The 13,573-nt window shown below is 40.1% G+C and overlaps 1 protein-coding gene across 12 annotated transcripts in view; it reads left to right on the top strand.

Annotated features, from left to right (window-relative positions):
- TIAM1 (TIAM Rac1 associated GEF 1) overlaps window positions 1-13,573 on the top strand; it is a 443,928-nt gene that overhangs the window by 347,246 nt on the left and 83,109 nt on the right. For all 12 annotated transcript variants that reach the window (XM_030806062.1, XM_030806069.1, XM_030806064.1 and 9 more), the window contains 2 exons: window positions 1,756-1,926; window positions 9,351-9,455. In XM_030806062.1, coding sequence (XP_030661922.1) covers window positions 1,756-1,926; window positions 9,351-9,455 — 276 coding nt within the window. The remainder of the gene's footprint in view (window positions 1-1,755; window positions 1,927-9,350; window positions 9,456-13,573) is intronic.

The following is a 13,573-nucleotide window of genomic DNA, read 5'->3' as shown; positions in this document are numbered from 1 at the left end:
GAACTTGGAAACTGCCAAAGTTTTTCCATTGGATTTCTGTGTAACATTTTTGGTTTTCCATTTTTCCAAGATACGTCTTTCTCCCACATCCTGGCCAGAATGCCTTGTTCTCAGAGCGTTTTGATGCAAAACTTGGGTTGCTCCAGTGCTAAGGGGCATTTATTTAATGTGGCACACTGGAACAGAGTCTGAATATTCCAATTATAGTTAATGGGATTTAGGTATGTTGGTTGCTTTTTGACAGTTCCTTCCCTGGAGTCCAACTTATCTGCTAAAGCAACTCTGTTCAAAGGCGAGGCTGAAATTATCTTCCCCAGTTGGATTTAGTTTAATGGCTTTTACGAAAACGTTTCCCCGATTCTTGGATCCCATTCTTCTTTCGAATGGAGATTATATTACCACCTCTCAGCCTTCATTGGGAAATTTCTTCCTTCTTGTAATTTGCTGATACCAGCCTTGTTCTTGGTCATCAGTAGATACATATTTACCAACTAGTGGCCTGGTTATAAATCAATAATGAAGGCCTATTACTTAGCATATATTGAGCATCAATATTATGTTTACATTGCTGAAATCGAACATCATTCTTTCCTTGCTTATTTCGGCGGGCTCCTAACATTGTATCCATCTAAGGAACATAACATTGTATCAATCTAAGCAACATCCTCTGCTTCATCTGCTTAGCTTGCTTAGGTTTAACCCAGCTGCTAAAGGAGGACTTCCGACCCTTCTCCCACGTTCACAAACTTCATTCCACTCCCTGGTCCTCAGGCAGAGTGATGGAGAGGATACAGTGATGGCAGCAAAGGAGGCTTGTTTTTTCTACATTGTGCCATGAGGTTATCCGTTAAGTTCTTTGACCTCCAGAAAATGGAACTGTCTCTGTCCCCGGGTTGGGTCGTGCTGAAGGTCCAAGGAGAGCACAAAAATGATGCTGTCTATAAATATAAATATGTAGTGCTAAAACATTATCTTTTTGGAAAAAAAATGAATGGGGCTTCATCATTGCCTTGAACTGTGAGGTTCTCATGGCAGATGTGCTTGCTTTAGGAATTCTCTGCTTGAAACTGGAAATGAGTTTGTGGGAGAAATAAGAACTTAAAGCTGAGCTGAATGGTGACTTTCTTTCTCTTTCTTTCTTCCCTTCCCTTCCCTTCCCTTCCCTTCCCTTCCCTTCCCTTCCCTTCCCTTCCCTTCCCTTCCCTTCCTTTCCTTCCTTCCTTCCCTCCCTCCCTCCCTCCCTCCCTCCCTCCCTCCCTCTCCTTCCTTCCTTCCTTCCTTCCTTCCTTCCTTCCTTCCTTCCTTCCTTCCTTCCTTTCTCTCTCTCTTTCCTTCCTTCCTTCCTTTCTTCCTCTTTCTTTCTTTCTTTCTTTCTTTCTTTCTTTCTTTCTTTCTTTCTCTCTCTCTCTCTCTCTCTCTCTCTCTCTCTCTCTTTCTCTCTTTCTTTCTTTCTCTTTTCTTTCTTTTCTTCTAAATTTTGATGCCCACTCAATTCATGCCGTGATCACCTATGGATGCTGTGGGCCAGGTGTGAAGCCTGCCTCACACCTGAAGTTTGAAATCTCCCCATTGCACCATAAATCTGCTTTCTCAGTAGTTTCTGTCTCTCCAAGGGTTCCCCTGCCTCCCACCACTGCCTCCGCTTCTGCCCTGGGCTGTTTTCATGGGAATCGGTGATTCCTGTGTGCAGTCTGGGGATCTAGGGTTGTCAGAGCTCCACTGCTGCTGCCCTGCTAACTTTATTTCTTGTTATAGAGGGAGAAAGAAGTGGTCTTACCTAATGTTCACCAGCACAACCCTGACTGCGACATTTGGGTCCACGAGTATTTCACTCCATCCTGGTTCTGTCTGCCCAATAATCAGCCTGCCCTGACAGTCGTCCGGCCAGGGGACACTGCACGGGACACCCTGGAGCTGATTTGCAAGGTATGGAGCTGCTTTGCGTTGTTTCTCCAAGAAGAGCAGAATGGGGTGTAGGAATCTTCTAAGGCACGTGTGGAAACCCAGAGTCGTGTGGGAGAGGAAGGTGCTTAAAACACACCTCCCTTTCATTTCAGAGCAGCATTGCATTCCTTTGTGATAATATTCATAATTATATTAGTGAATGCTTCACCTTTGGGAGGAGAGGAACTCTTCTCAGTAGCGTCTTTCAACGTGTGTGTTTGATAGATTTCTAATGCACATATCACACGCTCATTGCAAACCTTTTAGAAAGTCTAGGTGAAGAACACAACAGAAAATTAAGGCCACTCTTATTCACGAAATCCAGAAATAACCATTGCAAACATTTTGACGTTTGACCATTCATTCTTTTTTCCACACACATACAGATACATGTGTTCAATGGCATCATATTATGGGTACTGTTCTGTCACCTGCTCTTTAATCAGTAACCGATACACTATGGGCATCTTTAGAATTGGGGAAAATGGAAAGAAATATAAGTTTGACCTTCACTGGTGGGAAATTCTTCTTTTGTAAACACAGAATTAGCCTTTTTAGAAACATGACAAATGATTGGGCTCCTTTTCTCTACTTTCACCTTAAACCATGGAAGAAATGCCTTGATCTTTTTCTTTTTCCTTTTTTTTTTTTTTTTTTGAGATGGAGTCTTGCTCTGTTGCCCAGGCTGGAGTGCAGTGGCGCGATCTCAGCTCACTGCAAGCTCTGCCTCCCGGGTTCACGCCACTCTCCTGCCTCAGCCTCCTGAGTAGCTGGGACTACAGGTGCCCACCACCACACCCGGCTAATTTTTGTATTTTTAGCAGAGACGGGGTTTCACTGTGTTAGCCAGGATGGTCTCGATATCCTGATCTCATGATCCACCCGCCTCGGCCTCCCAAAGTGCTGGGATTACAGGCGTGAGCCACCGCGCCTGGCCACCTTCATCTTTTTCAAAGTGAACCTGGTTTCATTTTTCCCCCTGAAGGGCAGCCAGCTGAATAGCCCTGAGTGAGGGGAGAGAGAGGAAAGAATAACTTTACTTGTATGCTTGTTTTTATTTTTACATAATGAGTAGCATTAATAGTTCTATGTTGCAGTCATATCAGGTCTGAGCCTGAGAAAGAGCTGAGACTTTGCCATTGTACACATGGAGGAAGTGAAGCTCAGAGGGCCTTAGCTGCTTGCCTGAACTCACATCACAGTCAGTTGCGAAGGAGAGACTGAGCCCACGGCTGGCATCTCTACAGCTGTGTGCATCCTGCAGTGCTGGGTGTCCACAAGAACTCTCAGAACCTGGGTTAGTCTTCAGGAAGGAAAATCAGTGAGGCTCAGAAGAATCTAGAATATATTCTTAGGGGAGTGAATTGGTCTTCTTTGGGGCTGTTAAAAATAAAAACGAAAAGCTTTTCTATCACAATTTTATCCTAGAAGAAGTTGGATGGGTAAAATGACGTTTTAAAGATCTCGTCATTCAACACAATGTTTGTAAATACTGAATGACTTTCACTACCTCCGCAAGTACCTCAATTTTGTAGTTCTACTATCAGCAATTTTTGTATTTTTAAAAAGCAAATCACAGATGGCTTTTTAAAGAAAAAACATGGCTCTTTATATGAATCAGGGAAATGGACAGTCCAACTCAAATTAGCCTCTTAAAATGTCTTATGTATGTGGAAGAAAAATAGAAGAATCACTTGTTTTGGGCCATAACCAAAGTCTGCCCTGACATGGATGTTAAAAATAAATGATATCACCTCTCCGTGTGCTTTGAATCCTTCAGGTATGAGGGTTCTAGCTTTTGGAGATAATGGTATCTCAGTTCACAATTTTTTCATGTTAATCACTTAACAAAATTGGTCTGTAGAGGATTTCTGCATTTCTTTATTTATAATTAGCACAATTCTTTAGAGACCCATTAACATTCTGCAGAGCTGAAGAGTTATTGTCAGATCTGCAGATGAAGGTGTTAAAAGTAGGACTTTCTGGCTTTTTTGTATAAGCCCAACTCTGGAAGGTGTTTCCAGAGGAAAAACATGGCTTTGGAGCATCCTGTGCACATTGGCTTTGAACTCGATCAGGAATCGAAGGTTAAGCCAAAGTTTTCCAATTACCATTAATTGGTGGAAGATTGATCAGTGAGTGAAGCAATGAATGATTGATTGGCCCACTTTACGTATGTTTCAAGGTTTTGCTTTGGAAAAAACTAGGGGAATGAAGAATAATATTGTCATTGCCAGTTAGAGACCATATCTAGATAATGTAGTGGACCTGATCCCCTTTAAAGTGTTTATTTCTGTCACCTGAAAGGTTTCCGATGGCATCATTAAGGTACAAAATCCCTTTCTCCAACAGTAAAAGTTAGTCCTGTCCAATTTTCCCTGGGCCTTCTTTCTTTTTACCAAGACACAGAAATAAAAGCAAAGACAACGCGGTGTGGAACAAGCTTCTATCTCATGAGTTTATGCTGGGCACGGTGGCTCACACCTGTAATCCCAGCACTTTGGGAGGCTGAGGAGGGCAGATCACTTGAGGCCAGGAGTTCGAGAGCAGCCTGGCCAACATGGCAAAACCCCATCTGTACTAAAAATACACACACAGAGAAAAATCTCATGAGTTTAAAACTGGAAGACTTGTGTGTGCATTTCAGAAATTGATGGTCTTTGGAAAAGCACCCATGTAGGAAAAGTGATATAGTATGCTCAGGGCCAGATGCCTTCTAAAGCTTGCTTCTTCCTTGGAAAACACCTTATTGTAATTAGTGGATCTGATTTTATTCTTAAGAGGGAAGGAGATAATGGGGAAAACAGTGCCCCATGTTATTAACAATCTAATATAATGGCGAATGGTTTTTTTTTCCCCATTGAAAACAAAGATGATTGTAAAAATGCCTGTCTTTTGTTTCATTATTGTTATTCTCAATGTTTGGTGATAGATGCCTTCTCTAATATTTAATAATCAATCTGTTTCTTCTGTCTCCTGCATTCAGCTCATTCTCTTTCCTATTCTCTCTGATCCACATCATTTCACATCAGTTTGCCATCTGCCATCTGAGCACCAGTCAAGTTCTGGTATAGTAAATGTTTCAAGATCGTCATTTCATGTACAATTCATGTCAGAGATGTTACTGGAATGATTGTTGCTAACTATAGCAGGTAACCATGTTGGCCTATAGGTTTTGGATATATTCTGATCGTTACAACTACAAAAATAATTGCAACATATTTTCATTCATTTATACCTACTGATATTATTCACATATGACCATGTGTCAGTTTTATTTCATGCTTTTACTACGTCAGCTATGGCTTTGGATATGCTATAACCATTGGCGTTTAAAGAAAGAAAAGGTTACTTTGAAGGGGAGGGAAAATATCTTTAGAAATTCTACAATAGCACTTTGGTGTGTGTGTGTATGTGGATACATATTTCTGTATGCAGTGACTACATGTCTGTATTTCTGTATGCAGTAATTGCATGTTTGTGTGTCTTCTAGAAGTTTGACTGAAATGGAAGAATACGAAGAGAAATAGAAGAGCAAAACATAATGGATTAGGAGCTTTAAGGCAGTAAATTCTGAGACATGTTATCTATTTTAATTGGTGCAAACTATTTACTGAAAATATCTACATTGTGTTTTGCTGTTTCATCCTTTGAAATAGTCATAGTAAGATGCGAATTTAAAAAATTATGCCAACTAAACTAAAAATTGTTGTACTATAATACTTAGGGTATAATTTGTGGCTGCATTGCCTCAAAATGAATCAAATGCTAAGTAACTTAAGTACATGTACATTGGAAAACAAATTTATACCATTTAAATTTTTTCCTAACTGAATTTTCCTTGAATGTTTTACAAGTCTCAATTTTCTTTTGAATTTTCACTTGAATGTTTTATGTCTAAAGCAAGGCCACACATTTATGTCTATGTCTAAAGCAAGGCCACACATTTAGAATTACTATGTTTAAATATTCATTAAGGAAATTCTTTTGCACAAAGATGTATTCTGAACATGGTTAGTTGTTTGACTTGCTTTGATATTGACTAACAGGTATCTAAGGAGCATAAAATTCTTCTTGATCGTTCCGAGGATCTGATTTAATTAATTCATTAGGATTTTCTTTTTATGTTAGACCAGCCATGATTAACAAGGGCTCATAATTCAGAAACTTTTACCAAAATAATAAGACACACTGGTATATATTTTGATCCAATGTCCTGTTTTGAGAGTAACTATTTACGGACCAAAATTAGGGCTCTTAAGTTACAAGTAAGACCATTTTAATTTTCATGTTTGCTGCTTGTGCTGATTTTTATTTTTTAAAGTTATCAAGACATTATTGTAACTTAAAGAAGTTTGAAAAATATGATGGTTGGTGGCAAGAATCTTTTTTTCCTTTTACTTATTTATTTATTTTTTTTGAGACAGGGTCTCACTCTATCCCCCTGCTGAAGTACAGTGGTGCAGTCATAGCTCACTGCAGCCTTGCCCTCCCAGGCTCAAGCAATCCTCCCGCCTCAACTTCCTGAGTAGCCTATAGGGACTACAGGCTCACCCCACCATGCGTGGCTAAGTTTTGTATTTTTGATACAGACAGGGTTTCACCATGTTACCCAGGCTGGTCAAACTCCTGGGCTCAAGCAACTAGCCCACCTTGGCCTCCCAAAGTGATGGGATTACAGGCATGAGCCACCGCGCCCAGCCAAGAATCATTCTTATTACCATTGCTATATTTATCACTCTTTAGTTCTCTGCAATGCATTACACAATTTAAATGAGGTGCCTTGACATTCTCTGCATGTTTGTATAAACGTTTTCAGTACTGTAGCATTTAGGGGATGCTGGAGTTCTCTGCAGTCCACACCAGGAACACCTTAGGCTATTTGTGCCTGACAGTGGGCTGTGTCTCACACTGAAGTTTCAGGAACCAGAATCTTCTTAGGTGAGGTTGCTGTTTTGGCCTGATTTCTGGAAGACAGTCTGTTTCAGTGGCAGTCTCATTAAGGAGTGCCCACAAAGTGTTTATTAATGATGATGATAAGGTTTCCAAGTGAATTTGTTCCTGTTACTAAGAACCCATGAAATTTCATTTCTTTCCCTTCCGCCTCAGTCGGAAACAGATGGTGAACCAAAATTTTTGCTTCTAATTAAAGATTTCAGTGAGGACCCAGGTAGGTGGGAAGCATTTGCAGCTTCGATCTCTCTTAGGAAAACTTTTCTTGCTCATCACTTCACCCTAAATATTAGTATTTTGTTGTTGTTTATTTATCTTGATGATTCTCCGGCAGTAAGTAGCACACTTAAAAAGTCCCTGTTTTATGTTTCCCTGGGCTTTCGCCTCCAGCCTTATTATCTTTGACATCAACAATCTTGGATCTGTCAGACATTGAGCATCTGGTCTCAAATATAGGCAGTGAAAGGACAAAAGCCAGGTGCACTGGGACGTGTTTGGTGAATGGCATCTGTGTCTGGCACAGCAGGCTGCAAACTATCATATTACTCAGGAGAGGAGAGAGGTTGGGGTTCCCAAGAAGCACTGATAGAAAACTTTATCCTTCTGCTATGTGTTCAGAGCAAACTCATTTCCACTTTCTGGAAATGTGCTTTTGCAAGAATGCAGGTTGCCTGTCCTGCATGTACATATTTATTTAAAATGCTAAACCACTGCTGCCTCACCTCCCACATCTACATAGCTTTTACCTGCAGCTGCAGACACTCCTGAAGACTGCATTTATGTTGTATTAGTTTCTGTATTCTCATTACTGCACACGATATCTGGTGTATCTAAGAGTTCGTTAGGTGTAACTGAATATATATTACTGGAATAATTATTGGAATGCTGTTAGTTTGGCTTTAAAAATATTATTTTGAGGGTGGGGTAAGTAGAAAGAGTACTGAACCAGTTAAAATTAATTTTATTTATTTTGAAATAATTATCACCTGCAAAGCTTTGAATGTGAAGAGGTTTTATATTTATTTTGTGAAAAATGTCCAATTTGTATAAAAGTAGGGAACAATGTAATAAATTCTCATGTATCTATCACCTAGCATCTGTAATGATCAAATTAAGTTTTATCGATTTACTCACTCACTCCCACCCCCAACTCTTATTTATTTTGGAAGCAAATTCCAGACATTATATAATTTCTATCTATTAGCGTTTTAGGATGTATCTCTAAAAGATAAGGGCGCATAAAAAAATCACTTGGTTTAAACATTTTCTCTCTAGCAATATATTTTCATGTTGCTGTGTAACTTTCGGAAAACATTTTCTTTTTTCCCTGTATCCTCTTGACGCTCTACTGAGAACGATTTATAAAACCATGTTGGTATTATTACTTATTCCTCAAAATTAATTCAAGGATTACTTTTTAGACAGAAAAAAAAAATCTATTGTCCCATCCTGGACCAAAGGAGAAGCCTTGAAAATTTCAATTTTAGAATTGTTTTCTTTGAGCGAGTCATTCAGTGTGTTTCCATAGTTGGACACATGCCTATTAGCACTGCCCCCGGAGGGAGTCTCACTTGGGGAGTATATAAATAAGACTGAAGTCTGAAAGCCTTGTCTTCACACTGACTCGCTTGCAAATGGACTGTTAACAACTGTCCCACTGTCCCCATGTGGTTAAAAAAACAACTTTGCCCGGGCACAGCTTTTTTCTCTCATTGTAAATACAGTATTTTCTTGCCTTTCTTGTTACCCTTTTCTTTAATCACCTATCTATGAAGTTATATTTAAGAACCTTTTTGATCTGCTATGTTTTGTTGAAAATTTTACCAGTGTTAAGAGCACAGTGAATCAAATAAGGAGACGTGGAGATGTGAGTCCCTTGTTTCCATTGAATCCTAAGATACCCTTGGAATGTTACCAATGTGTTCAATGAAAGTTATTTTAAAAGTTTGCATTTACGATGCAAACTTTTTAAGAAGTATAGAAACCTTATTATCCCCATTTAGTATCAAATCTGTATTGGGCCGGGCGCAGTGGCTTACACCTGTAATCCCAGCACTTTGGGAGGCCAAGGCGAGTGAATCACCTGAGATCAGGAGTTCGAGACCAGCCTGGCCAATATAGTGAAACCCCATCTCCACTAAAAACACAAAAATCAGCTGGGCGTGGTGGTGGGTACCTGTAACCCCAGCTACTCAGGAAGCTGAGGCAGGAGAATCGCTTGAACCCAGGAGGCGAAGGTTGCAGTGAGCCGAGATTGTGCCGTTGCACTCCAGGCTGGGCGACAAGAGTGAAACTCCATCTCAAAACAAAACAAAACAAAACAAAACAAAACAAAAAAACAAAAAAAAAAACTCTATTGGTCGTGGGAATACATAATATGTTGGTGGAGAACTAATTATGCCTATTTACTATTGAACAGGCATTTTCTTTCTTTCTTTCTTTTTTTGTCCCAGACACATCAACTGGATCATTCTGCTCATTACCTGCGCCTGAAATTTCTAATAGAAAACAAAATGCAGCACTATGTTCCACAGCCCGAGGAAGACATCTATGAGCTGGTAACGTTATGACTGTTGTCCAAGCACATTTTATGGCAGATTATCTTCAAATTATGAGTGTTCTTGTGTTAATTGTAGTTGGTGGAGTGGAACGAGTTCAAAAATAAATGAGCTTCATTCATAGCGCTTAAGTTGGTGGAGATGGCCTTACTTAGCTCAGTATTCCAGAGTGGAATGACCACCTTTGTTTACGCACGAAGCAGTGCAGTGCTATCATGAAAAATCAAAATCTAGAGCTATCTCTTAGATAGAACTTTAGTCATTATTATAATACTAGCTTTCCTTGCATTGGCAATCTTTTATTTTATTGTATTTTAGTATTTTTATTTTGTTGTTTAGAGAGAGGATCTCATGCTGTCACCGAGGCTGGATGGAGTACAGTGGTGTGATCATAGCTCACCTCAACCTTGAACTACTAAGTAGGCTTAAGTGATCCTCCTGTGCCAGCCTCCTGAGTAACTGCAACCACAGGCACACAGCTCCATGGCTGACGAACTTTTATTTTTTAATTTTTTTTTTTTTTTTGTAGAGGCAGGATCCTGCTTTGTTGCCCAGGCTGGTCTTGAACTCCTGGACTCAAGTGATCCTCCCACCTCAGTCTCCCAAAGCGCTGGAATTACAGGCGTGAGCCACTGCGCACGGCCAGTCTTTTATTTTAAATTGGTGACTTAAAAATCAGCTGGTTGTCATTACAGAAAACAGTGCTAACTCTAATTTTGTGTGACATCCGTAGGCATGTTGAAACTGCTGGGTCAAATCTTGTTGGGTGAAAAAAGCTGCCATCTATGTCCTAGTCTTTTGGAACTGTATTTATATAGCTTCTTGGGGACATTGACATATATTTGAGTTTGAACATACTTATGGGACTGGGGTTCTGAATTAGACCTGCTTACTAATCATGTGGAACTGGCCAAGAAAAAAAAAATGAAATGCTAATACTCAATTTGTAGGATTTTACAAAGATTAGAGATAATATGCTTATTTGGTAAATTACAATGGTTGTTATTGCAATAAGCCCAGTGACAAGCTCTTTGCTCTTTAGCAAAGTGGTGTGTTTGTCAGTTCCAGGAAAGAAACATTTTGGGAGCAAGGCGCCTCTATTTTGGAGTTCCTGTGTTCTCTCTGTACTTAGTCATTCCTCTGGGGGCTCTGACTGCTTGCCATGGATGTGTGAATAACAGTGACTTCAGACAGGGTTTCACTACAGAAAGCGGAACTGAGCATTTAAACCCAAGTATTATTCTCTTTTTGGAAAAGGGAAGCATGATTTAAAAATGAGTAGGAAATTGTGTTTTTTCTCAACTTTATTGAGGTATACTTTACATTTAAGAAAACTCTCGCCAACTTTAAGGACACAACCCGATGAGTTTTGACAGATGTATGCAGTCTTGTTTCCACTGCTGCCATCATGCTTTGGAACATTTCTGTTACCTGAAAAGTTACCTTGTGCCCCTTTAAGGGCTTTTAAGGAAATAGAAGAGAGGGTGTGCTTTTGTAACACTTTTAGCATATTATGCAATAGATTATCAAAATAATGAGCCCTTTTTCAACTGTCACTTAAATCAGTAACTGTTCTGTGTTCAGTACATTTAACAGAGAGGGCTGATGTATTCTTTTTTTTTTTTTTTGAGACGGAGTCTTGCTCTGTTGCCCAGGCTGGAGTGCAGTGGTGCGATCTCGGCTCACTGCAAGCCCTGCCTCCCGGGTTCATGCCATTCTCCTGCCTCAGCCTCCTGAGTAGCTAGGACTACAGGCGCCCGCCACCACAACCGGCTAATTTTTTTTGTATTTTTAGAGACGGGGTTTCACTGTGGTCTTGATCTCCTGACCTCGTGATCCACCCGCCTCGGCCTCCCAAAGTGCTGGGATTACAGGCGTGAGCCACCGCGCCCGGCCGCTGATGTATTCTTTTTCTGGCCTGGGGAAAAGGCCAGTCTTGGTGCTGCTGTATGAGTAAAGGAAAGAAAACCCTTTTTTCTTACTTAAAAAAGGGAAGTGCTTTCCTGCTAACACTGGAAGAGTTATTAGATTATATATTTTGCATCTTGGGGTTAATGAATATTTTGCATCCTGAATTACAGGGATCATACCTAACCAGGTTCCATGTTCCTCATATTTTACACATAAGAGGTATAGGTACTTCAGACCTAGTTTTTGAAATTATATGGACTCATTTATTATTTTTAAGCCTTGCCCATTGTGTGGTCTCCTTCAACATAGGAAACTAAGGTGTGCCAAGCTTAGTCTGTTTGGATCTACAATTTTGTACGCAGATAGCTATATATGTATTTTAAAAGAATCTAAAGTACAGGGAGACCATCGTATTATTTCTTGGCCTGTTGCAGAAGGTCTCCAGCCCATAGATCTCTAAGGATGCAAATGCCACAGTCTTTCAAAACCTCTATTTCGACCAAGGTTCTTAACTATTTTGTCCTTTGGATGCTTTTGGTAGCCTGGTGGAGCCTCCAGACCCCTTCTCAGAATGATATTTTGAATCGCATAAAATAGAATACATAGGATTATCTGTGCCCTAAATATATTGAAATGGTTCTCAAAAATATTTTTTGAATTATAGGTAATATATGTTCTTATTCATTAGCTCATTAAATTATAAGACTTAATAGGTAGACATAGACCTAATAGCTAGACCATTAAATTACAAGACCCAGCGGTAGATCTAATAGCTACCACTGTTCTGAGGTAACGATGAGCATAAATAATATTTTGAGACATTAGCAGCAGCTAAAACATGATATGAAAATAACTGTGATTTCTATTCATGATGGAGTCACAGGCACTGCTACTATTACTATGTTTGTTGCCTACCTTCATTTAGGATAAAAGGAAATGCTGATTTTCAGTTTAAGGTTTGTAAACATAAAGATATCACTTTTTTTTTTTTTCTGTGACGAAGTTTTGTTCTGTCACCCAGTCTGGAGTGCAGTGGTGCAATCTTGGCTAACTGCAACCTCCGCCTCCTGGGTTCAAACAACTCCCTGCCTCAGCCTCCCGAGTAGCTGGGATTACAGGCGCCCACCACCACGCCCGGCTAATTTTTGTATTTTTAATAGAGACGGGGTTTCACCATCTTGGCCAGGCTGGTCTTGAACTCCTGATCTCATGATCCACCTGCCTTGGCCTCCCAAAGTGCTGGGATTACAGGCGTGAGCCGCCGCGCCCAGCCAATATCACTGTTTTTTATCATCCACATTCACACACCACTTGAACTCTATCCATGGGTCGCTGGTTTTGAATCCCTGCTTTAGGCCATTAAGCTGGGCATAGCATCATTCTGAGACAGGGGGTTTCTGAACAGCATTCCTGGATGCTTTTTGAGAGTCTGCAGGTATTCAGTGTCTTGTCCCTTACTGAGTATGCACCAGACCACACACGGTTAATTGGTTTCCCTGGCTCACCTCCATTTTGATTTTGATGGACATGGGAAGCTTCAAGTGTTACAAGCCATTTCCCTATAAATGACTCATTCATGTATGACTCTCCCAAAATATTGTATTCTGTGCCATTGTTTTGTGAAACAGTCTTTAGTAGTAAGACCAATAGTTATTAGCAAAAGTATGTACTATATTTTAAAGATCTTTTTGGAGGGTCTAGTATGTTTATTTTGGGGGTCAGGGGATTCTCTTGCTTATGAATAACCAGGAAGAGTTAGCCGTTGATTTATCTGCTTTGCTGGTTGTGTTTCTAATAGAAGTAATACCTGTTTGGCCACTTTTTCACGATGACTTGTTTGTTGGGTCCGGTCCATGGAATGATCATATACATGATTGTAGTCTATGGAAGCTCTTTTCAAAAACCCACACTAAATGTGTTTTTTTTATAAAGTGACAGGTAGAAATAAAGTTTGCAGAAACACTGATCAATTTATTTATTCACTCATCCAGCAAATATTTTTTTAATTATTTTTTATTTTTTTGAAATAGAGTCTCATTCTGTCGCCCAGGCTGGAGTGCAGTGGGACAGTCTTGGCTCACTGCAACCTCTGCCTCCTGGGTTCAAGCAATTCTGCTGCCTCAGCCTCCCAAGTAGCTGGGACTACAGTTGCCCCACCACCACACCCAGCTATCATCTAGCAAATTTTTTTTAGCATTTGTATGCCT

This window comes from Nomascus leucogenys, chromosome 25 (assembly GCF_006542625.1).
Source record: "Nomascus leucogenys isolate Asia chromosome 25, Asia_NLE_v1, whole genome shotgun sequence".
NCBI lineage: Eukaryota > Metazoa > Chordata > Mammalia > Primates > Hylobatidae > Nomascus > Nomascus leucogenys.
This window is presented reverse-complemented; position numbering and strand designations above follow the sequence as displayed.